The 24,010-nt window shown below is 37.5% G+C and overlaps 2 protein-coding genes across 3 annotated transcripts in view; both read left to right on the top strand.

Annotated features, from left to right (window-relative positions):
- LOC127447977 (alsin-like) overlaps nucleotides 1-9,275 on the top strand; it is a 31,358-nt gene extending 22,083 nt beyond the window's left edge. The window contains exons 29-34 of the mRNA XM_051710251.1: nucleotides 1,700-1,876; nucleotides 2,035-2,080; nucleotides 2,391-2,452; nucleotides 2,557-2,706; nucleotides 2,930-3,026; nucleotides 3,203-9,275. Coding sequence (XP_051566211.1) covers nucleotides 1,700-1,876; nucleotides 2,035-2,080; nucleotides 2,391-2,452; nucleotides 2,557-2,706; nucleotides 2,930-3,026; nucleotides 3,203-3,241 — 571 coding nt within the window. The 3' untranslated portion in view covers nucleotides 3,242-9,275. The remainder of the gene's footprint in view (nucleotides 1-1,699; nucleotides 1,877-2,034; nucleotides 2,081-2,390; nucleotides 2,453-2,556; nucleotides 2,707-2,929; nucleotides 3,027-3,202) is intronic.
- Nucleotides 9,276-9,790: 515 nt separating this feature from the next.
- Nucleotides 9,791-23,824, top strand: LOC127447978 (MAGUK p55 subfamily member 4-like). Of its 2 annotated transcripts, XM_051710252.1 has the most exons (21): nucleotides 9,791-9,916; nucleotides 10,600-10,680; nucleotides 10,997-11,124; nucleotides 11,258-11,335; nucleotides 11,914-11,997; nucleotides 12,187-12,318; nucleotides 16,646-16,727; nucleotides 17,255-17,340; nucleotides 17,468-17,539; nucleotides 18,181-18,377; nucleotides 18,473-18,531; nucleotides 18,882-18,899; nucleotides 19,285-19,326; nucleotides 19,444-19,464; nucleotides 19,768-19,815; nucleotides 19,894-20,070; nucleotides 20,204-20,284; nucleotides 20,673-20,766; nucleotides 20,887-20,995; nucleotides 21,093-21,227; nucleotides 22,679-23,824. In XM_051710252.1, the coding sequence occupies exons 2-21, from the start codon at nucleotides 10,626-10,628 to the stop codon at nucleotides 22,865-22,867; spliced, it is 1,887 nt and encodes a 628-aa protein (XP_051566212.1). In that variant the 5' UTR covers nucleotides 9,791-9,916; nucleotides 10,600-10,625; the 3' UTR covers nucleotides 22,868-23,824. The 2 variants fall into 2 exon arrangements, with proteins under 2 accessions (XP_051566212.1, XP_051566213.1); XM_051710253.1 differs by lacking the exon at nucleotides 9,791-9,916 and having other exon boundaries at nucleotides 10,525-10,680.
- The last annotated feature ends 186 nt before the right edge of the window (nucleotides 23,825-24,010 follow it).

Raw genomic sequence — 24,010 nt, 5'->3', positions numbered from 1 at the left:
ATAGAGCCACACAGCAGTTAGAGGAGAGAGAGAGCCTGGGCACGGACTATGAAGCCAGAAGTTTTTATGATTACAAATTGGAGAGTTTATTTTGTAAGCTAGGTTGTGGATATTTTGAGACTGTGTTTTCCAACAACATAAAGCCCTGAGAGTGTGATTGTGCTGCACTGAGGAAAATAAAAAAAACGCCTACCTGAACCAGGAAATCTGCTTCTCACCTCCTCCTTCCACTGAGAAGTGTTACAATGACTAATTTAGGTCTTAGGTCACACAAAAACTACTAGTCGTGCACCTGCCAACACAAAAATAGCTTCTGCTTTGGGTTGTCAACCGTCCCGTATAATATGGAATCGTCCTGCTTTTAAGTGAACCAAATTGCGTTCTGTAATGAATCCATATGGGATGCTTTCTCTCATATGGCGTCTCACCCCCAAATTGCTGGGAACATTTCACACATCGAGAAAAATAGATCTGAAACACAGAGATCTTTCACGTGAGTTGTGCGAGATATCAGCTGTTGCTTTAAGTGGACGCTACATTTGACAGAGGCGGCCCGGGTGAAGATCAGTGACAATCAGCGCACGTCTTCTGATGTTTTTCTTTTAAAAGTATAAAAAAATATAGCATTCAAGTGCATGATAATTGTTTCCCTCTATTGTGATTCCAAAATACCTCGCACGCACTTATTCATCATGACATGGCATAACTTGGCATTGCATATGTCAGTGCTGGAAGAGAGACTCAAAATACAAAATATAAAAGTACAGTACATGTTTATTTAAAACACTTAATGTGATTTTATTACATTTTCCTTGTGATAAGCACTATACACCGCCAAAACGACGACTGTGTGATCTAGGGAGAAATAGCCAATGCTATTTTCATGTTAATAGCTTTTTCTTTTATTATAAAAACCCATTAAAATGCATGGTTGCTCAAGACATTACCAAGACTTGTTCTAAGACAGTGGCTGTGAAAGGCAAATTTAGTGATGTATTTACTATTTTTAAGCACACTACGCATATACTATATACTGTACTATACTGTATTATGTACTATTTATATACTGTTTACAAACTGATGAGCCCAATTTTAATTGGAACACACGTTTTGTTGAGCTTTAAAAAGTTAAAAGACTTTTACAGGGAAGAAAATGCTTGACAGAAAAATATTGTCTTTCTCCATTGATTGTGGCTACGTTGTTTTGGCAAAAGGTAGTGTTTAGTAAAAGTGAAGATTGATTGTTGACGTTGTTTCAAATAGATTTTGCTTTTACGTACTGGAGGCTGTTCACACCAAATTTTTGCCTCAGTCCGTGCTAATTTTCAATTGTCTTCCTATGCAAACATGCTCATGCTCTTTGATCGCTATGCTGCATCTTGCTATTTTCTCAGCGTCTTGTGCAGGAGTGCCGCCTTTTTTAGACAGCTTGTAAAGTTTACTTCAGTTGTTAAAAATGCATGTCAGGACACCTGCGTTCTGCGCTGTGTCTAGCTTTGTTTTAGCACAAGGATGTGTTTGGTGTAAACGGTCCCTTAGAATGTCCCGTCAATGCAGTTTTTGGGGGGTTGTCCTGTATTTGTCAGGTAGAAAGTTGCCAACCCTTCTTCTGCTGTCTAAATCCAAACCCCAGTGTATATACTCTCAGTCTGCAAATTAAAACAATTAAAGAGATGTGTGTGTTTTTGTTGTGCTGCAGTTGGATAGTGAGCAGCTCAAGTCTTCTAATGCCAGTCTTGTTGCCGAGGCTTTACCCCCCTCTCTTCACTCTCTACACACTTGAGAAAGAGAGAGAGGAGGAGGTGTACTGGAACTGTGTGTTACGACTCAACAAACAGCCTGATCTTGCCCTCCTAGCCTTCCTTGGAGTACAACAGTAAGTCAAAGAATAAAAAGTAACATATATCCAGTAAGTTAATGAGCAATCAAAGACCCAATCAGTATGTTCCAAGCTCAGCCTTAATCGAAAGAGGTGTTTTTGTTAAAATTTTGTGATGTATCTTTTTTTTTTTTTTTCTTCTTCTTCTTCCTCAGAAAGTTTTGGCCAGTTTCTATCTCTGTATTGGGAGAGAAAAAGCAGGTGACACTTTTCATGATTTCTAAGAAAATAATCAGATGGCCCACATGGAATCTGAAGCTGCAGAACTCTGCAGTAAGCTTCACAGTTTTCTGTAGAATTAAAATACCGGTCAGTCACAAAGTTCCCCAAGTTTTTGCCCCCATACATTTTTTTTATTAGGTATTTTGGATAATTTCTGCCTTCAGCTACCAGAAAGTGATAATGCACAAAAATGCGCAGCAGATTCCAGCTGAGCCTAATAATCAGTAATAGCACTGTTGCCAAGATATATAACTTGTTTGTATTGCCCATGTTCATTTTCATTGGACAGGTCTTGCCTAACACTAAAGATGCCTGCTTTGCCACTGCTGTTGAAACCTTGCAACAGATCAGGTAAGACAGCTCTGTCTACAAGTGTAAAAAAAAAAAAGAAAGATGAAACGTACCACCTTTTTACCCACATTCTTATATTTTTATTTTTCACTTTGATTCTGTAGCACAGCATTCAGTCCTTCAGACAAGTTGCAAGTGATACAGCTGACCTTTGAGGAAGTCACTCAGGAAGTGCAGGTTCTGCTTGGGCAGGAGTTTCTGTGGTGCATGGACGACCTCTTTCCAATCTTCCTCTATGTGGTGCTCCGTGCACGGTACTTTTCTAATCCTTTATGCTGTCATTCTGAGCTACTTTTCCAAACCTTTCAGTGCATATACACCTCATGGCAATAAAGTAATCAGTTGGAACATTCAATTTTGAGTCATCCAGCTTCTGCAAGCTTTGGAGAGGTGCAAACAACAGTTGTATCTGCAGTTCCTGTTGTATCTTTTGTAATTCCTGCCCACATGAAGAATATGTTGTTTGTGAATGTGCAGAATCAGAAACCTGGGTTCTGAAGTCAGTCTCATTGAGGACCTGACAGACTGCAGTCTACAGCTGGGACAGCTTGGATTCATGTTGACCACTCTCAAAGTAAGAATTAATTTACACGTGATCTTTTATCACACCACCAGCCTTCCACATCTACAGAGGCAAGAAATGTTCTTATGTCATTTATTGATATTTTAATTAATTTTAACAATATCTTCACACACACTATCGCTAGTTCTCTTCACCCTTTACTGTTTTTCTTTTATCTCTGTCTGTAGGCCTGCTACAACCAAATTCAGCTTGAGAAGACTACATAGTGGGTTGTTTATAAGAAGTGCATTCACAGCTTTGCCAGGGAATGCCACAGGTTTATGGAGTAGGTGCCATTTAAATAGACGAGGATTACAGGTCAAGCCAAGATCTACTCATTTAATTCTGTTCTCAAAAGGGTGCTTAGTCTCTTCACATTCCACTCAAATCTCATGTGCTACGCCGATAAAAACAATGACTCATTTCAGATTTGTTTTATATATTTTGTATAACAAAACAGTTAAGATAAACCTTTGAGAAAAGTGTATTTAAACTGATTATATTCATTGAAAAGGCTGAAACAAACTTTTTTTATTTATAAGAGGTCTTTCTCCAACCAGAAATATTCAAGCAGTCAGCATGTGTTACAGTTAAAAGGTTAGTACAGTTTCAGTAATAAGTAGGGGTACATCAGTACTGATGCTGATACCAATATACAGTTATCTAGAGTTGCACTGATAAGGAAATTTGAGGCTGATACCGATAGCAGGTTTTTTAACAAAGTGATTGGCCAATACAGATCCTATTGCCGATCCAGTGTCCCAATACATTGTTATACTTCAGATGAATTAAAAAATAATGTATTTTTGTATTATGATTAGCGTTTAAACTATAGCCCCAAGCTACTCTTAACTGAACAACAGTGGTGGCCAAAAATATTGGCACCCTTGGTAAATATGAGCAAAGAAGGCTGTGAAACAAAATCTGAATTGTTTATCATTTTGATCTTTCATTCAAAAAGTTCACAACAAATCTAACCTTTAATTGAAGTAAAACAATTGAAAGAGTTGAAATATTTAATTATTAAATAAATATTTTTCTCCAAAACATGTTGGCCACGATTATTGACACCCCTAGAAATTCTTATGAGTAAAATATATCTGAAGTATATTCCCATTCATATTTTACATTTTTTAGTGCACCTGGGTGTCTAGGAACATGAAATTGTTCAGCCATGATTTCCTGTTTCACAGGGGTATAAATATAAGGTAACACACAGGCCAAATTCCCTTAATCATCAATCACAGTGGGTGACTAAAGAATATAGTTCTGATGTGCAGCAAAAGGTTGTTGAGCTTCACAAAATGGGAAGTAGCTATAAGAAAATAGCCAAAGCATTGAAAATGCCCATTTCCACCATCAGGGCAATAATTATGATGTTCCAATCAACTGGAGATCTTAAGAATCTGCCCGGAAAAGGATGTGTGTCTATATTGTCTTCACGCACAGTGAGGAGGATGGTTCAAGTGGCCAAAGAATCTTCAAGGACCCAAGGAAATTAGTTGGGTCTTGAGGTCAGAAAGTCTCAAAAGTCTTGGCACACACAGAGATGAAGTAGTACCCAGTGCCCACGGTTAAATGTGGTGCTGGATCTTTAATGTTGTGGGGCTGTTTTTCTGCCAGAGGACCTGGACATCTTGTTCAGATACATGGCATCATGGACTCTATCAATACCAACAGATAAAAAATCTAAACCTGACTGCCTCTGCCAGAAAGCTTACAATGGGCCCTGGTTGGATCTTCCAGCAGGACAATGATCCAAAACAAACATCAAAATCAACACAAAAATGGTTCACTGACCACAAAATCAAAGTTCTGCCATGGCCATCCCAGTCCCCTGACCTGAACCCCATAGAAAATTTGTGGGGTGAACTGAAGAGGAGAGTCCACCAACATGGACCTCTGAATTTGAAGGATCTGTAGAGATTCTGTATGGATGAATGGTCTCAGATCCCTTGCCAGGTATTCTCCAACCTCATTAGGCATTAGAGCTGTTATCTTGGCAAAGAGAGGTTGCAAAAAGTATTAAATAAAAGGGTGCCAATAATTATGGCCAATGCGTTTTGGAGAAAAAAATATTATTTAATAATAAGATATTTCCCCTGTTTCAATTGTTTTACTTCAATTAAAGGTTAGATTTTTGTGAATTTTTTGAATGAAAGATCAAAAGATTTTTTTTCCCCCACAGACTTCTTTGCTCATATTTACCAAGGGTGCCAATATTTTTGGCCACAACTATACATGCATGCTATTTAAAAGGGAGCAATAACTTTTTAAATGAACTATATATCTATCAGATTATATAGTTTAATCAGAGCTGTATTCATCTGGTAAAGAAACAAGTGAGGGTCTTTAAATGAATGAACTTCTAAATTAGGGGGACAGGATTAAACTTGCACCACAGTAAATACATCTAATGAAATTAGAAACACCCTAATTTACATGTATTCCAATGCCTAAAACATAGCAATGAACAGCAGTATTTAATAAAATATTTTGCTATAAAATATGTAAAATGCAGGACTTCTACACAGGCACTCAAATAAATTAATAAATTGAATTTAAAATGGTCAATATGAACCATTTGAACAAATGAATTCACTAAAATGAACAAACTTTCCAATGCTACCTGTGAGAGAGAGAGGACATTCCAGGAGAGCATGTTTGATTATTTCCTCCACTGACGGTTGTAAAGCTGTGTGTGCAACACAGTGCGACAAGTTTGACTGGAAAACATACACTGTTTTGAAAACAGCAAAGTTACTGTAAAGTTTATAGTGTCGTTACTTTTAGTTAGTTGCTTGTTAACACTGGTTATGTTGTTTTCGTACTTAGTTACAGTGTCCTGTATATGATGTTTAAAACATGTTGTGAAAAGTGGCTTTAAAAAGTCATGAACAAACAAAAAAACTAACTAACTAAAAACACTGTCCTTTGATCATTATTTAACTGTACCATAAAATTACACTGATATTGCTTTTTGGAACTATCGGTTATCGGCAAAAATCTATGCTGATAATTGTTGATATTTAATTTTTTTTTTAATCTTTTTTTTTTTTTATATTCCTCATCAATAAACCTCATCTGGTGATATATATATATATATCACCTCTAATATACTATACCTGAAAATTGCAGCTTTGCTTAAAATACTGGTATTGTTATCGTTAAGTACCAAAACGGAACTACTGGTAGTCAGTGTTGTAATCAAAAAATGGTATTGATGCATCCCCTGTAATAACCATCTTCTGGTTGTGTTACTGGTGTTGTGCTTGTTGCGATTTTGCACATTATAAAGGGCTGTACTGCCTAGGATTGAATATATACTTTTTAAATACATTGGAAGTCTTGTGGTACAGGTATTACAATCTGTAACTAGAGGTTACATAACAATGTCACTTAATCACCAACATTTGAACATGACTTGCAAAATGTTTTCTGTACCCTCTGCTGTGTATTCTGATATGGGCAGTTGTGAAGAAATAATGTAGTTCTAATTGAAGTTATTTTATGACTTCCGGTTATGGTGCAGTGCTGAGTAGTAGTATGGTTTCACTTTCAGAAATGTGGCTTTATAATGTGTGTAACTCTGAAACATCCAAGATATTCTCAGAGGAATAGTTTGCATTTCAACATGAAAACACACTGACAGGCCAATGAAACACTACATGAAGTTTTGTTTAGTTTTCATTTGAACAAATGATGACATTTTACTCCTACTGAAGTTTATCGAAAATTTAAGAGACATATTTTTATAGAGCTATTACACTGGATGCTAAAGTAATATTTTATATTAATTCATGCTTATTTAATTTTTAATCGACATTGAAAAAGTGGCATTCAAAACTATGCAAGAAGGGAATAAATGACTAAACCATATTTAAACTTTAAATGACAGGGCTCAGCATGGAATTTTTTTCCACTGGCAAAACTTTTGCAATAATTGTAACATTTTGGTCATTTCATGAATGTCCTTTAAATTTATTTCAAGTTAAGTCTGACACAGGTCAAAGACTTGTGTAAAACTATTTTATAGATGCAGATGTGAGTGTTCCTCTAAATGATTGCTTTGAATATTTTACTTTGCACTGAAAGAGTTTTGCTGATATGTTATACAGTCATAGTGTTAGGTCAAGCGGTCAACTGTTTTTTTTTTTGTTTGTTTGTTTTTTTATGGCTAATTCTGATTGATTATTACTTTACACAATTTTAAATCAAAATTAATGATAAACATTGAAAACTGTAAATTATAAGCCTGCTAGTAGATTTTGGAATCAAAGTAGGAATTAACTCTTGTTAATCTGCAAAATTATCGACCGATGGCGATAATCTCCAGTTGCCCAAAATTGGCAAAATAATTGGTCTGCCAATCAATCACTTGATAGGTCATTCGCCAGGCTGGTTAAAAAGGCATTACCTACGAAGATCATATAGAAAGATACAACCCTTTGTAAATTATATTCACCCTTTTCTATATTGAAAGCACTACAACTAAACATTATATGATGTTTTAACCTGTAAACAAACATTGTTTGTTTGTTTTTTAATGTACAGTCATTTCAAATCAGATGATTGCAACACTCCAGAAAAGTTGGGACAGTCGAGTGTTTACCACTGAAACATCACCATTTCTTCTAATAACACTTATTAAGCATTTGGGCACTGAAGACAGTTTGTTAAGTTTAGAAAGTGGAATTTTCCCCCATTCATCCATTATGTAGGTCTTTAGCTGCACAATTGTACGGGGTTTTGTTGATGTATTGTGTGCTTCATAACGCCCCACAAATTCTTAATTGGAGACAGGTCAGGACTGCAGGGAAGCCAATCTAGCACCCACACTCTCTGCTTACACAGCCATGCACTTCTAATCCGAGCAGTGTTTGAAATTGTCCTGCTGGAAAGTGCCGGGACGTCCCTGGAAAAGATGGTGCTGAATGGCAGTATATGTTGCTCCAAAAATGTTACATATCTGTCTGCATTCATGGTGTTCTCACAGATGAGCGAGTTACCCATGCCATGGGCACTGACACACCCCTGGCCCATGACAGACACTGGCTTTTGGACCTGACGCTAATAACAGCTTGGATGGTCCTTTTCCTCTTTGGCCCAGATAACACGACAGCTGCTCTTCGGACCAAAAAAAACACAGTTCCACTCTTCTACTTACCATCTAAGATTAGACCGAGCCTGGAGAAGTTGGCAGCTCTTCTGGACAGGGTTGATGTAGGGCTTCTGCTTCGCATAGTAAAGTCTTAACTTGCATCTGTGGACGCAGCGACGAGTGGTGTTGACTAACAAAGGTTTACTAAAGTTATCCCAAGCCCATGTTCATGATATCCATTACAGATGAATTACATTTTTTAATACAGTGACGTCTGAGGGATCAGAGATCATGTGCATTCAGAAGTGGTTTTCGTCTTGCCCTTTACGCACCGAGATTTGACCAGATTCCTTGAATCTTTTAACTATATTGTGTACTGTAGAGGGTGAAATGCCCCAAATCCTTCCAATTTGTCTTTGGGGAACATTGTTCTCAATGTCTTGGATTATTTGCTGAAGCATCTGTTGGCAAATTGACAAGTCTTGAACGATCCTTGCTCTTGAAGGACTAGGCTGTTTTTGGAGGCTCATTATACAGTATTCAGTACAATGACACAATTGCCTCACCTGTTTAACATCTCCTGTTTCACATAGCCTTGTTATTTCAACTTGTCCAATTGTTATTAGTCTTAAACTGCCCCTGTCTCAGCTTTTTTGGAGTGTGTTGCAATCAACTGATTTCAATTATACAGTTAATAAATAGTGCCTTGTTTTGTTTTCCTTTTACTGTTTTCTAAGGTCTTATGGTTTTTAAACTCACTGTACTGTCATTGTTGACATAACTATTACTTTCACCTTGCAATTGCAAATTAATTTGTAAAAGACATTTCTGAGTTCTGTGTATGAGAAATGAATGATGTACTATTTTTTTAAAAACAAATTCTGAAAGACTACTTCGCCTGCTTTAATAAATTTTGTTTAACTGGGACACTAAACTGATTATTTCTTCCCCTCTGTCTTCTGTGTAATTATGCATTCATAATAATAATAAATAATAGAGAGATTAACTAACTATGGACCATCTATAATTGCAGGAGTTCATGGAGGAGAGATTAACATTTTCTGTGAACTTTAATTTACTCTATATGTGACAAAAAGCATTTGGTTGTCATCTGAACCCTGTCTGCATAATACAATAAAACACTATGAAATATGCAACAGATGAATATATATTAAACAAGTACATGTACTTGTATGCTGATCTGATTTTTATTTCCTTAAATATTATTTATTGGTCTGTTCATTTACTCATTAGCACCCATATATGGCAGTTAAAGAGTTTTTTTTAATTTTTTTTTTTAATCAGTGATTGTTGGCAAGTACTCTCGGCATAGTGAAATGTGTTTATCTTGGTCTATTGTGTAATGATAATGTCAGAGGATGAGCTGCAGGCCTAGTTAAATCCTTGGATTTATTGGTTGTTGTTTCATGCCTCTTATTTTCCATTTTGACTGTAAAGTTGGTGGGACTGCAGTGTGTGTGTGTGTGTGTGTGTGTGTATGTGTATACAGCAAACTCTAAAAGCAGAAAGAGGTAAGGAGCTTTGAGTGGCAGGCGGTCCTATGGAAGTGCTCAGAGTGAGGCCGCCCCCTCACAGGATTAAGTGGGATAGAAAGGGATTACAATCTGCGCTTCCAGGGACATTTAATAGTAAAATCACATACATGTTGGCAGGCCAGAGGCAACACATCACCTTCATTTAAAACACAACTTACAAATGCTCCATGGCCACCTGGTCTAAACGTGGGATGTAGATAGTGTCTGTGTGGTTTGGAGGAGCACAGCGACAGGAGTGTAAGGAGGTAAGTGAGAGATCATGATATAATCTTGACATGCGGCCTCTTGACCTGCTTCTGCAGCACTGAATTGAGTCACTCAATTTCAGGGATCAGAATCAATTTGTCTGCTTTGATTTTTCTTTCTTAAAAGGGTGTTAACTACAATGCGGCACTTTAATATGGCTTAAATTTAAGGTTTTTAAATGTTGTAGAAAACCTTTAAAAAATGACTCTGAACGTATAGAGAAACAACAAGGTTAATACTTCAGTTTAGTTAAGCAGGTGAACTATTCTAATAATTCTTGTCTGAAATTACACATTTCTGCCTTCGCTTTTTTCACGTTAGGTAACTCTAAATTATTTATTCCCCGTGTGATTCTTCAGTTAGGGGTACTTTTTTTTAATTTTTATAAAATGCTAAATTTTGTCATCTATGTTGAAACATTTATCACATGTCCGGGAATAAAGATCTGATCATGGCCTTCATCACCCATTAAGTGTGTATTTGGTATTGTGTGCGCTGGTAATGACATTTTCTTAAGTATTTAGAGAAAAAGTTGAATAAGCCATGCTAATAAGAAATTAGTTAGAAGTTGAATTACAAAAAAAAAAAAAAAAGAAATTCTCAAATGCATAAAATTACACAGTAGAACTCCTGTGTATGTCCCTGAATTATTTACATTGGTTTGTTTTTGATTGGATTGCAGTGATCTGATGAAGAGAGGAGCTTGTCATGCGGCAGTCAATGGAGGCGGAGCCAATGGCACAACCTGGCTATAATGACAATGGTGAGTTTTGGCAGAACATTGTCATGTTAACTTTAGTGGCAGTTCAGACCGTCTGAGTAGTTCATATCTTGACATGTTGCGGTTGCCATAACATATGTTTTGAAAATATACTCAATTAGTTCAGTGAATTTGTAGTTCTACCATGCACAAAGCTATCGCACAAGACAAAACACAGTTACAGTACTTCAGTGAATACTGAATTTATGAAATTTAAAATCTGCTTTGTTTTATTATAACAATAATCTCAAAAGGGTTCATTCATTACAGTTACGCATCTTTCCCATCCAGCTTTTAGTTCACTATTTTCCTTTCTCAGATGTAGGTCTGGCTCAGATCTTGACAGAAGTGGTAGAGGAAGTGAGATTGTCCATAGACAGAGATATTAATGGTGCTGATCTTCTGTACAGTCTGCTCAGTGCCCCCTGGCTGTACTCTCTGCTCAGGGTAAGACATAGTCTACACATTCAACTGTATTTCCACTTCTGGCATTATGCCAAACTGATCATAGGAATCTGATATGCGGTATTTAAAGATTGCAGCTGTCTTGTGCATAAAGGATTTGTTTCTTTTCTCCCAGGTATATGAGTGTCTGGTGAAGCACTGTCGAAATGCCCCAACCCCATACATGCCTTATTCCTCAAGACTATCTCAGGAGGTCAGTGCCCTGGGCTGATCAGCTGTTTCAGATATAATACTGACATTCCTAGTAATAGTTCTCCCAGATATGAAAATTGTGTCATCGTTTACTCATCCTTATGTACAAACCCATGCATAATTTGTTTTTCTTCTGTGGAACACATAAGGAGTTTGTGACGTTGTACTCCATCTATGGTGTGATGCATTGCGCATCTGGCTGTATGCAAACAATGACGTTTACACATGTATTTTGAATGTGCTAGATCTGATGGAAGGCAAGTTTTTCAGTGGATAAGGACTTAAATTCAGTCTGTTCATTACCAAAACTATCGAACGTCTTAAGAAAACTATATAGGAATATAGCACATCAATTGTATGGACTACTTTTATGTCATTTGTAGAGCATGACAGCCCCAGTTCCTATTTTCTTGGAGCTTGGACATTCTGCCTTACATCTCCTTATATGTGCCACTGAAGAAAGAAAATCTTACAGGAGCTAGGCCTATATGAGAGTGAGTAAATGATGACAGAATTGATGATGATGTGAGAGACCAGTTCCTATCAACTTCTCATCAATTGTCTTCTTCTGTCTCCCAGATTATGGCCAGTGTTCGAGGACTGGCCGCCCCCTCTCCTGAGGCACAAGAATTATACATTTTGCTTAGAAGCCCTCATATGCAGGTTAGACTCTAAAGACTCCTTTCTCAGATATGCTGGTCTCATTTAGTTTGATGTAAAACATGAATTTGAGAATTCGGGTCATGTGAATGTTAAGATATTAAATGCATTATTATTGCTGTAGATAATCTTGTTAGGCCTTTTTTTTTTAATTATTTATTTTTGGACAATTTATTATGCATTTCTCCCCAGGCTCTGCTCTCTGCCCATGATTCTGTGGCTCAAAAGGACTACGGTCCGGTGCTGCCCCCCCTTCCTGACAACCTGCCTGAAGATGAGGAGGCCATGAGAATTGTTTGCCTTGTAAAGAACAATCAGCCTCTGGTGAGGATCAGATCATTTTCAGCATATGTCATCAAACAGCTTTACTTTAATCCCGCTTACAGCTCCGTCATTGCACCTATTGTGCATATCACACCATATCATGTATAGTGGTGTAATGTATATGGCTGTATTTAGCATTAAATGGATATGGCAATTCTTTTTGTGTCTCTTCTATGGTAAGTGCTGTATTGTTACATAATAATGGGGATTTGAAAGCTGCTGGACTTGGATGTGTGAGTCTCATATTGGTACATATGTACAAATCCTATTGTACTTCAGTCAGGTTAGACACCACTTTTCATGACCTGAATTCAAACAAGACCGTTAAGGGGCCTGGGTAGCTCAGCGAGTATTGACGCTGACTACCACCCCTGGAGTCGCGTGTTCAAATCCAGGGTGTGCTGAGTGACTCCAGCCAGGTCTCCTAAGCAACCAAATTGGCCCGGTTGCTAGGGAGGATAGAGTCACATGGGGTAACCTCCTCGTGGTCACGATTAGTGGTTCTTGTTCTCAGTGGGGCACGTGGTAAGTTGTGTGTGGATCGAGGAGAGTAGCATGAGCCTCCACATGCGGAGTCTCCACGGTGTCATGCACAATGAGCCACGTGATAAGATGTGCGGATTGACGGTCTCAGAAGCGGAGGCAACTGAGACTTGCCCTCCGCCACCCGGATTGAGGTGAGTAACCGCGCCACCACGAGGACCTACTAAGTCGTGGGAATTGGGCATTCCAAATTGGAAGAAATAAAAAAAATAACAAGGCTGTTAGGGTTAGAAACACAGTGCATGTAATGGGTTGAACTATTATGTACGTTGGTATTGATCGATGAAACACTGAAAATAAGTCTATCCAAAAAACATGGTAAAACATGGGTTGTAAAAATTGGACCTTAAGACAGTACAACCTATGGAATGAACTGTTTTTCTTACCCTCAGCTTCGTTTCCATTCATGTAAAAAAAAAGAAAAGAAAATGGCACCCTAAGGTCCATTCATTGTGTTCATTAGTATTGTCACTTTGATGTGATTCACTATGCTGCATATTTCTCAATTGACAGTACAAAAAAAGTTTGCATCTATCTACATGTATGACAAAACTGAAAACAAATTGCATTGCTTGACTCTTATTTTGCTTTCCGTTTAGCTTTTTCTGTGTCATTGTTTGTTGTTTAACACGTCCATCCCATTCTCTAACTTATACTGTAAGTGCGTTGGAGGGGGGAAGCCCAGTCGCTGGAACAGCCTTAGGAGACTCACAGTGGAAAAATTGGCTTTAGCCAGGCATTTAGGCTCAGAAGAACCGAGCCTCCTGGAGGCTGCAGGAGGTCTGTGTTCCTCCACAGGTCTGCTGTCCTCCATGCACCCAGGACAGCCATGCTCACTGCCCAGGTATCAGTCCACTGGGAGCTGCAAACACTGCTGCCAAACTTCCCTGCTTTCAAGGGGAGGGTTGAACCAGTCAGCTCCAGCGGTTTATGGCCCAGTGATTATGGGTAAGGGTACACATGTCTCGGAGACATCTACTGTTTGTCCGATGAGCTCATGGGAACACTTTCCAGTGGGGTGTCACAATAGCTTAATAATGTCTGACAGTATGATACCAGCTAAAGTATCACAATTCCTCTCATGTTGTTTGAATAACGGATGGAAAGATGTAGCTATTCTTTTGTTGTATTAAAGGAATAGTTTACCCAATAATTTTAATTCTCTCATCATTTACTCACCCTCTTGCCATCCCAGATGTGTATGACTTTCTTTCTTCTGCTGAACACAAAGGAAGATTTTTTGAAGAATATCTCTGCTCTGTATGTCCACACAATGCAAGTGAATGGTGGCCAGAACTTTGAATCTCCAAAAATCATATAAAGCCAGCAAAAAAGTAATCCATAAGACTCAAGTGGTTACATCCATGTCTTCTGAAGCGATATGATAGGTGTAGGTGGGAAACAGACAAATAATTGAGTACTTTTTTACTATAAATTCTCCTCCTTGCCCAGTAAGTGGCGATATGCACGAAGAATGTGAATCAACAAAAAAACAAAAGAAGAAGAATCTGGAAGTGTAAGTGGAGATTTATAGTAAAAAATGGACTTAAATATTGATCTGTTTCTCACCACACTTATATCACTTCATAGATTTAACCACTGGAGTCGTATGGATTACTTTTATGTTGCCTTAATGTGCTTTGGAGCTTAAAAATTTTGGTATATTCACTTGCATTGAATGGACCTACAGAGCTAAAATTTTAAAATCACTTTTGTGTTCTGCAGAAGAAAGATAGTCATACACAACTGTGATGGCATGAGGTTAAGTAAATGATGAGAGAATTTTCATTTTTGGGTGAACTAACCCTTTAATTGTTGACAGTTTCATACTGTTATTATTATTGTATGAGACATTACAATATTATTCTACAAAAATAATGTAGCCCTGAACTTAATCTGTCTTAATTTATTCACTTTTACGCAGCATTACAAGTTGTTCCATTTAAACCACAGAAAACTGAAGGAAGACTAAGCATTCATATATTCCACCTGTGCTATTTTTTAATTGTCTACAGTATGTACACATGCATCTGTTGGAAGTCTTAGGCCATTGCGTCTTGCTCTTATAACAGCGTTTTACACAATATGAACATCTCCAGAACACTGCGTTCTGTTCCATTTTGTTTTTCCCCATCTGCCGTCCTCTTTGAACAGCCGCTATTGTTATATGGTTCTACTGTTTAAAAAACACTGTGGTACCACCGTTATTTTGAAGCTTGAGTACCGCGATAGTACCATGGCACCTGTATACCGTGCAGAACTACTTTCCAGTCATGCAACTATGCTACACATTTCAGTCATACTGTCTTTAATTTTGACACCAAATAATCTGTCCTGTTTTTCTCCTTCATAACATGAAGACAACTGTACCAATGGCATAGACACGGTGATTGAAGACCAACAACGTAGATGGAATCAAAGTAGAACCCCAGCTTGCACCCCCAGACTCCACTCATCTCTAGCATACCCCTGCACTTGCTGCCCAGCTGAGTGTGGCCTCCATTCCCAGACAGCCCCCTCCAGTCCTCTGCTTCAAAGGCACCACTCCATAGATGCAACCCACTCTCCTTGTCCAGCTCTGGTGCTCACCAAGCAACACAGTCTGGATGAACTAAAGTTCACTGTCCATACTGTGGCCAGCAGTATGGAGCAGAGCACCAGTGATGTCAGAGATCTCGGGCAGAAGATGGTGGCAGTAACAGAGAGAATGACGGATAGCGTTGAAGAAAACGCCCAGGCATTGAGTCTGTTGGTGGAAGTGGTGGACAAACTGCAGGGTCTTATTGTAGCCAGCAAGTCTCCAGAAGTGACTCGTGCTGCCAGACCCCAAAATGTATCAAAAGCAACCAGTGTGTCCAACTCGCCAAAAGTGCCAGCCAAGAAATATGTCAGCAGCGCTTCCGCCACCCATCCCCGTGTTTCATTCACCTTATCGTCTTCATCCTCAACATCATCGTTTTCCTCTTCTTCTCTCAGCTCCTATTTGGATGCTCCTCATGTATCACCAAAAACTTCATGCAAGCCAACATCAAGTCAGACACGAAACAGGACAACAGCACCAGAAAGTAAAAATGGACAGACTTCCCTCTCAAATGGCTTGACAGTTTCTAGACCAAATGATGACAATGGTACAGTCCTTTGCCTCTTTAGCAAGAAGAAAAAGTCAAAGTTGAGGAAATAAGTGTGACCGTGTTTCCCCTTCTCTCTCCTTATGTTATTCTTTGCTGACTTTGCTGGTTTTGTTTTTACCAAACATGGCAAAGACGTTTTTCACTTCCACGGCACTACACGACAAAAAGGCAATTTCTTTATCTTTCTCATTGTAATCTCTTTTGTTCATGATATTCCATCCATGCTCAACACCCATGGAATAATTCATTCATTGGTGGTAATAACTGTTGATCTTACCCTCATTGCCAAACAATTTTTTCCTTGCCTTCAATGGTGTACCAATTCATTCTTTCATTCTTTCTTCATCTGAAGCATATTCATCAATACTGTACTGTATGTGAATTCATCAATCTGATCTGTCTTTCCCCAGCTTTTTGAAACATTAAGTTCCTCTTTGATCTCTGTTGCATTTTTAGTTAGGTTAGGGATTTTTCAGTTTGTGACAACTGCTTTCTGCTATCTCATTACTGCAGTTTCCTTACTCCAGTATTTCATCATAACGTGATCTCCATTACACCCAAAGCTCCCCTACCTCATATGCAGAAGGAAGATGAGGTCAGGCCAATGATAATAATCTTTATGTCATCATTTTGGTCTGCTTTCTCTCTTTTAGGGGGCAACTATTAAAAAGGATGAGAAAACAGGGAATATCTCGATTGCAAGGGTGATACATGGAGGACTGGCAGATCGCAGTGGTGAGTGTACTGTCAGAAGTCGTAGTAGTGAGTATTAGTACTGTAGTAGTCGTTGTTCAATTCATGCATACTGATTAGTTCAGTCATGTTAGTAATTTAATTGATGCAAAGTGTGTGCTTAGTTAAAGGTGAAGTGTGTAATTTCTACGCCACTAACGACACCAAATAGAATTGCTATCTGATCGTTTGAGTGGGCCAACTGGGCACAACATAAAAATATTGGCTCTTTTTGCAATTATGTTTGCCACCTTTAGTGGCGCAAAAACATTTCACATTTTTACACATCTTGTGATAATTTTTATGTTGTATAAAAGTATTATACACTAACAATACTAGTCTCCAAGGCTGTTGGATATATTCCCAGGGCCGGAGACAAAAAAAATGTATGGGTGGAGCCCCCGTTCCATGGACCAAACGAGTAGGCCATACAATAGGAGACCTTAGTGGGCTCCCCTTGTCAAAGGGCTCGGGACCCCACTCACCTTGCCCAGTCACTCAGATCAGTTGGGTGTGTGTATATGTTCCAGGACTCCTTCATCCTGGCGATAAGCTGGTGGAAGTGAATGGACACACAGTGCAGGGACTGCAGCCCGAGCATGTCATTCAGATTCTGGTAAACTCAAGATTAAAACAGCCTCTCAACTCCCAGCCCATTCCAAAATATGAGACCTTCAAACCATTCCTTACTTTTATAATTCTAAAGGGTCCATTCATGCAGTGTCCAACATTTATTGTCACAGGTGCGATCTCAGGGAAATATTCTTTTCAAAGTGATCCCTAATTCACCACAACCAGTCAACAGCCAAGCAACTGTAAGTGCACTTTAAATATCTGCATTAAATTTTGGTTAAACTGCATTAATATCCAACCAGTAATTTGTCCAAAATGTCAGAGTTTGCTGAATAGACACTGGGGTCCAAAAGTCTCTAAGATACAAAACCTTGTTAAACCTGGAAATAAAGAGAATGTTTTAGGATTTTGAATATTGTAAATGTGACATTAACTTTTTTGTACAAAACATCAGATTTCCTTGCTTCCACTGAAGTACACATGATGCTCTTTGTATCATTCTCAAATCATGCTGGGATACATGGATCATCAGTTTTTGCACAAACTTGTGGAAACTTGGCTGGCATTAAAGCAAAATGGGAACATACCGAAAACTAAGAAAATTTGAAACTCGTTTTCAATTTTCAAGTTGTTATGCTGATATCATCATCATCATCATTTTTTATTTTTTTTTATTAAATGAGAAAAGTGCTAAATGAAAGTATTTCCTCAAGTGGTCTCAGACTTTTGAACTCCACTGTGTGTAATACAAATATCAATAGTTCCAGTCCATAACTGGCCTTCCAACAGACATTTCCCATTTTGAAATGAGTGAACAAAGACTTCTCTTGTGTGTTAAAGTTGACTAACATTATGAAGTGATTGTCTCTGTGTGTTCCATTAGTTATATATGAGGGCCTTGGTGGATTATAGTCCCCATCAGGACCCTGCAACCCCCTGTCCAGATGCAGGTATGGCCTTCAGTAAAGGAGACCTGCTGGAGATTGTAGACCAAAGGGACACCCGCTGGTGGCAGGCCAGAAAACTCCACAGTGCCTCATCCTGTTGTGGCCTCATCCCCTCCACTAACCACTTCAAATAGTCAGTTTTCATTTCTATCCCAAATTGAGGTCATTAGAAATTACACCTTTCATCTATTTCTCATCAAGATCGAAATTATCTTTTTCTTTCTGCAGCAAGCAAAGGGAGTTGTGGTGGTCACAACCTTATCATGCTCACACCTGCATCAGACCCTGTAAGTTAATAACACACATACAAAGTAATGTATGAACTTTTGTGCACTCTTTAAGATGTTTAAGATGGCACCATAAGCATTAGTACTCTCACCCTCCTGATCTAATTACTTTGAAGAAGCTTTAAAAGAATGAGCTGTTCTTGGCACAGACTAGGCACAAAAAGGTGGTTTGACTTGTCCTATCCATCTTATACTCAACCAGTAAGATGTACTGAAGGTTTTAATGCACTAATTGCAATCTAATCAAATAAATACCCAGTAACCATGTTGCATTAATACTGTTTATACTACCTTTGTTTCATACTTGTAGTCTAATACTTTTTCTTTGCTTTATTTGTGCATATTTACAGTGAGTGCAGCTGATGTTGGTATGTATCTCAGGCATGAGATTTTTTTGCTGTGTTAGTCGATATATGTTAAAGAATTTGGCCCGTGTGTGCGATATGTTACTTGCAAAAATTGTCAAAATGTGGCACATATTAGTTTTGCTTTCTTAAATTTAAATAGATTCACTACTGAGCAACTGAAACACCATTTACAACCCATTTTACTTCTGTAATGTGATGTCTGTCTGAGTGAAACATGATATTCCACATAACTGGAGCAAGTTATGACTATTTTTATTGTATTACTGTTTATTTTATTACACACACTGGTTATGAAATACATGCACCAATGAATTGTACACCTAAAATATAATGGTTAACTACTTGCATATTACATATGTTGAGTGTATCTCTCTTTGTTCTGAAGGAGAGGAAGAGGGAGCTGATGAGGAAAAATGCTTTGAAGCAGGTGATTATCTACATATTGATTCATTTTATTTAACTCCCCCATGCTATAGGGATGTAATTTTATGGGTTGTATGAAAACATTTTGCACAGTGTTTAATTCATTAATATGTTTCCACAGATGAAGAAGCTTTTGAGTCTGGTAGGTAAGTCTTTTTTTGAGGAAAGAGCATTTCAGTGAATGACAGAACCATTTAGTTGTGATTTGCTGTTAAACGTTTAGGAGTGGATCATTTCAAGGAGTGGTCAATTATTCGAGTAGTAAAAGTACCTCAATATATCCATAGAACTGTCTGTGTTTCCATCGATTGTTAGGTTTGTGGCTACCAGCAAGGGTTTCATAATGTTAGGTCGTAATGAATACACCTTTTTTATTTTTGTTGTGCTTATTATATATAGTCTTCGTCTTTTGTCTTAACATTAAACAACTGTTTGTTTTGTACAGTTTCAGAGGAGGGTGAGAACGGTGAACACATGCATGGCTTATACATAGGTATAGATTCTGAATGATTCACAATACATTTTCTCTCACATTAATGAAGATCTCAAGTTAATTGATTGTTTCAATCAGCGGGGTTCCGGCACAGTCTGCGCGTGTGGAGGAGGAAATCATACAATAAACCAAAGCAGTCATGTCATTCCTGCAGTGTCAGCAGCAGCTGCCGGAGCACCTCAGCCAACCTTTATGAAGAGGTGGTTAACTACCAGCGCCACATAGATGATCCCCCACGCCTCATAGTGCTCATTGGTATGGTCCTACATGTGTAGGGTTATGAGATGTACTGTAATCATTTTTAATATATTGTGTTGAACTTAATTTGATTTAGTCAGTTGAAAGTGTCTGACACATTTATGTGTTGGTTGTTCCATGTTTGCCACAGGTCCATCAGGAGTTGGGGTAAATGAACTACGCAGGAGGCTAATCAAAATCAACCCTAATACATTCCAGGGACCAGTATCTCGTATGTGGTCTATTTAATTTCTTTAATCTCTCACTTAAAGTTCCTGTAATTTAATTTAATAACATGTACTTTATAAAATGTTCTACTGCCTGACAGATATAATTGAAATAGGTGTCCTGAGATATCACACCTGACTCTGTGACAGCCCTACACCTTTTTAAAGGCATTGAAAAAGAGTCAGGCGAGTGGCCCATGCCTTTTTAGCCAATCAAAGGACTTGCCAATCAGAAACTCTCTGTTTGTGAATCATTTTGCGCATTCAGGTTTTGGAGAAAGGGTGTGTGGTTAAAGTTAGTGGTTAAAGCACCTTAGATTTTCCAAAGTCGTAATTCACTGGTTGATTCACCTAATGTTTCTGATGTTACAACATTTCTCTTTCTAACTCCAGACACAACACGGCCCCTGAAAAATGGTGAGATGAATGGACATCAATATCACTTTGTTACCAAGGAAGTGTTCGAACACATGGTGGTTAATCACAAGTAATCTTATGTCTTATATTTTAAATACTTTTAAATGATTTAATTGTGAATCACTGTATATTGTCATGTGTAATTCTGCTTACTCTAGAATGTTTTAATCTGTGTTTTAAAAATGCCCAGATTTCTAGAGTATGGAGTGCATAAAGGTTGCATGTACGGCACCAGCTTAGACTCGGTCAAAGATGTTTTGGACAGTGGCAAAATTTGTGTTATTGACATTGAACCTCATGTAAGTTTCTTTGTGTTTATAAAAACCAAGCTTTTTAATCCTAATCTGTAGTAAGTTTGCAAACAGTGATGTATATATGTGTATTTCCATATCCCAGTGCATTCAGTCAGTGAGAACCAAGAAGCTGAAGCCTTACATCATATCTGTGAAGCCCCCATCCCCTGAATACATGAAGCAAACAAGAAAAGACTTGAATTTTGTTGCCAACAGCTACATCAAGCGATCATTCAAAGTAAGATATTGGCTGTATTTGGAATAGCACACAACTTAATACTGTTACTATTTATGCAATGCTTTATGCATACTGTGTTAAGTATGCAAAATTTCTATATGCATAGAGCTACTATAGTATATTAGAAATATTGCAAACCAAAATAAATTATGAAAAATATTGAGGCAAAATTGATATTTCGAAATTTGCAACATTGTTTTCTGTACATATGATCATAAATGAAATGACCCATTAAACTTAAAGGGTTCACTCAAGATCCTTGAAGTGCTTGAATTTAGCTTTTAGAAATTTAAGTACTGGAATACTTAGGAAATCGCCTTGTTTTGTTGAAAAGTGCTTGAAATTAAAACAGAACGTTTCTTCCGTGTAATGTGTGTCCATCAAAGATGAGATCCCGCACTACATTTTCATTAATGTGTCTTTTAATATCCTTTGTGTTCTTTACAGTCAGTTGTTGATCAAAAAGTAAATTAAATATTAATTTTAATCACACATTGCATGGATGCGGTAAAAAAATAAAAAATACGTGCGACTCTCTCACGTTAATGTGTGCTCAGCCGAAACTCATCTGTGATGCTCTTTGAACTGGCGCCATTCTTAAAGAGACAATACGTTTTAGCGCTTGTTATAGAAATGAATGTAAACTCAATGTAAATACTTGTAAATTGTACACATTATTTAAAACAGTGACTGGTCTTTGATATTATATATGCAATTTCATGACAGAATTTTTACATTTTTTAAAAAGCGAAAAATGTCATATATTAATGATGATTCAATCATTTTATAATCATTTTTCAAAAAATAAACAAACAGAATTTTCTGTCATACTTTGTCATTTAAGTGTTGTTATATAGAATCCTTAACCTCATATCGTACATCGAACCGAATCTTGAGATAACCATATCGTCCCGCCCCTACAGGGTTCTGTATCTCAATGCGATGTACTTGACTTTACCTTCCATTTCCAGTGTGACAAATGAAACGGAAGTGATATCAGCTATAACTTTGAATGTCTTTTCTTGATTTATTACATGATCGGACTGTCAAGAATTAAGACATTTTACATAAAATTAGGTTAAAAATACAAAATAACCACATTTATTTCATAGCTGATAAATGATTAATTGAACACGCAGTGCGATGAATTTATGTGACAATGTATTGTAATATTGTTTGAAACATTTATCATTGTATAATGCGTTCTGTTTTGCATATTATTTTTAAAAATATTAGGCATCATACAGTATTTGCTGTACAGTATATAGTTTGTAGTAAACTGGTATTCCATTCTGAAAATATCCATTCACTTAATCTATGCTGTTAGAGTTGTACATTTCTTGCGACACTATCGTCGGATAATAGATTGTTGAGCTACTAAAAGAAGGAAAGTATTTTTGTGAATTTTAATTATGAAATGTATTCTAAAATGTTCCCATTGATTTTCTCAGGATAAGGACTTTGAAGAGATTGAGGAAGCAAGCAGGACTATGGAGGCCAAGTACCGCCAGTTCTTTGACTGCATGATAGTGAACGATGATCTGCAGGATTCATGCATGGATCTTTTCACAGCCATACAACATGCTCAAGAGGAACCACAGTGGATTCCGGCCAGCTGGCTTGCCCCTGATGAACGCTGACATGCACACAGTGCTTGATATAAGAACAAAGGCACATGGAAGTGGAAGGGAATTGTTTGAATTGTTAGAATGAATGTAAAGGGTTGACTTAATCTACCTAACATTGCTGGGAAAAAAAAAAGAGAGAGACAGAACTCTGCAGGCAGTTTAGAACAAATTGAGGGATTTTGCAAGAGAATTAGTTAACAGAAAATCCCCAGCATGTGTACCTTGAGTGACATACAGTTTGTGGTATTTCATTGGCACCATTTGGCAAATGTATAAATATATTTAGGCCATGAGGGTTTTCACTAGTTGTCTTTTGGTAGGTTTTAGATCAGTTGGTTTATTTCTTGTCATTTGCATTGCCTGCAACCACATGTTTACACTGACTTAGAAGCAGTTTTTAGAAACAATTTGTAAAAGGCATTTGTTAAATGAATAAATGTAATTTATATCTAATCAATAATAGTCACATTTACATTCAGTGATATTTCTGTCTCCACAATTTCTATTGAGATTAATCTGATTGAACATTCCCTGTTAAACTGTCATATTTGTTGACTAATTACATGTGTTGTTGAATTTTTAGATTATCTGCAGATGTTTGTTTATTTATAAGAAGCCTTGCTATTTTATTTATTTATTAATGTTCTTAACCAGTGGAGAGAGGGAAAAGTAATGTGTTTTTCTTGCAAAAGGATTGCAGAATATACCAAAGACATTTTAAATACATGTTTAAACATTTAATACACTTTTCTAAGTCAGATCTTTCTGTCACTGATGTTAAATGCTCAGGGTATGTCAGCTAGATTACTGCCATAGTATAGGGCAATTACTGTTAGTCACATACAGTCATCTAAATAATAGATTATAAAATTTCTGGAAGCATACTCTCATGTTGTGATTATTATATACGCTTGGTTAGCATGCCACCTGTAATAGGCCTATATGTAGTGGAAATGTATCACTAAAAAATAAAGCAAAATATATTTTAAAACTGAGCACTAGGTGTACTTATTCGTTTTACTTGGTGTTTTCTATTGGAATGAATTTTGCATGCCGGATAAATATTATGTAACAGCTGTGATTAATGGTGTGCATGGGTTTTGTGATTGTGAGAACACTAGTGTGTGTGTGTGTGTGTGTGTGTGTGTGTGTGTG

The sequence above is a fragment of the Myxocyprinus asiaticus genome, chromosome 11 (assembly GCF_019703515.2).
Source record: "Myxocyprinus asiaticus isolate MX2 ecotype Aquarium Trade chromosome 11, UBuf_Myxa_2, whole genome shotgun sequence".
In the NCBI taxonomy this organism is placed as follows: Eukaryota; Metazoa; Chordata; class Actinopteri; order Cypriniformes; family Catostomidae; genus Myxocyprinus; species Myxocyprinus asiaticus.
This window is presented reverse-complemented; position numbering and strand designations above follow the sequence as displayed.

Excerpts from the sequence above, each read along its gene's own strand:
- LOC127447978 (XM_051710252.1), top strand. The coding sequence starts at position 10,626 with ATGCGGCAGTCAATGGAGGCGGAGCCAATGGCACAACCTGGCTATAAT. Across the intron at positions 19,465-19,767 it reads TGAAGAAGCTTTTGAGTCTG|TTTCAGAGGAGGGTGAGAAC; the intron begins GTAGGTAAGTCT and ends TGTTTTGTACAG. Across the intron at positions 20,285-20,672 it reads ATTCCAGGGACCAGTATCTC|ACACAACACGGCCCCTGAAA; the intron begins GTATGTGGTCTA and ends TTCTAACTCCAG.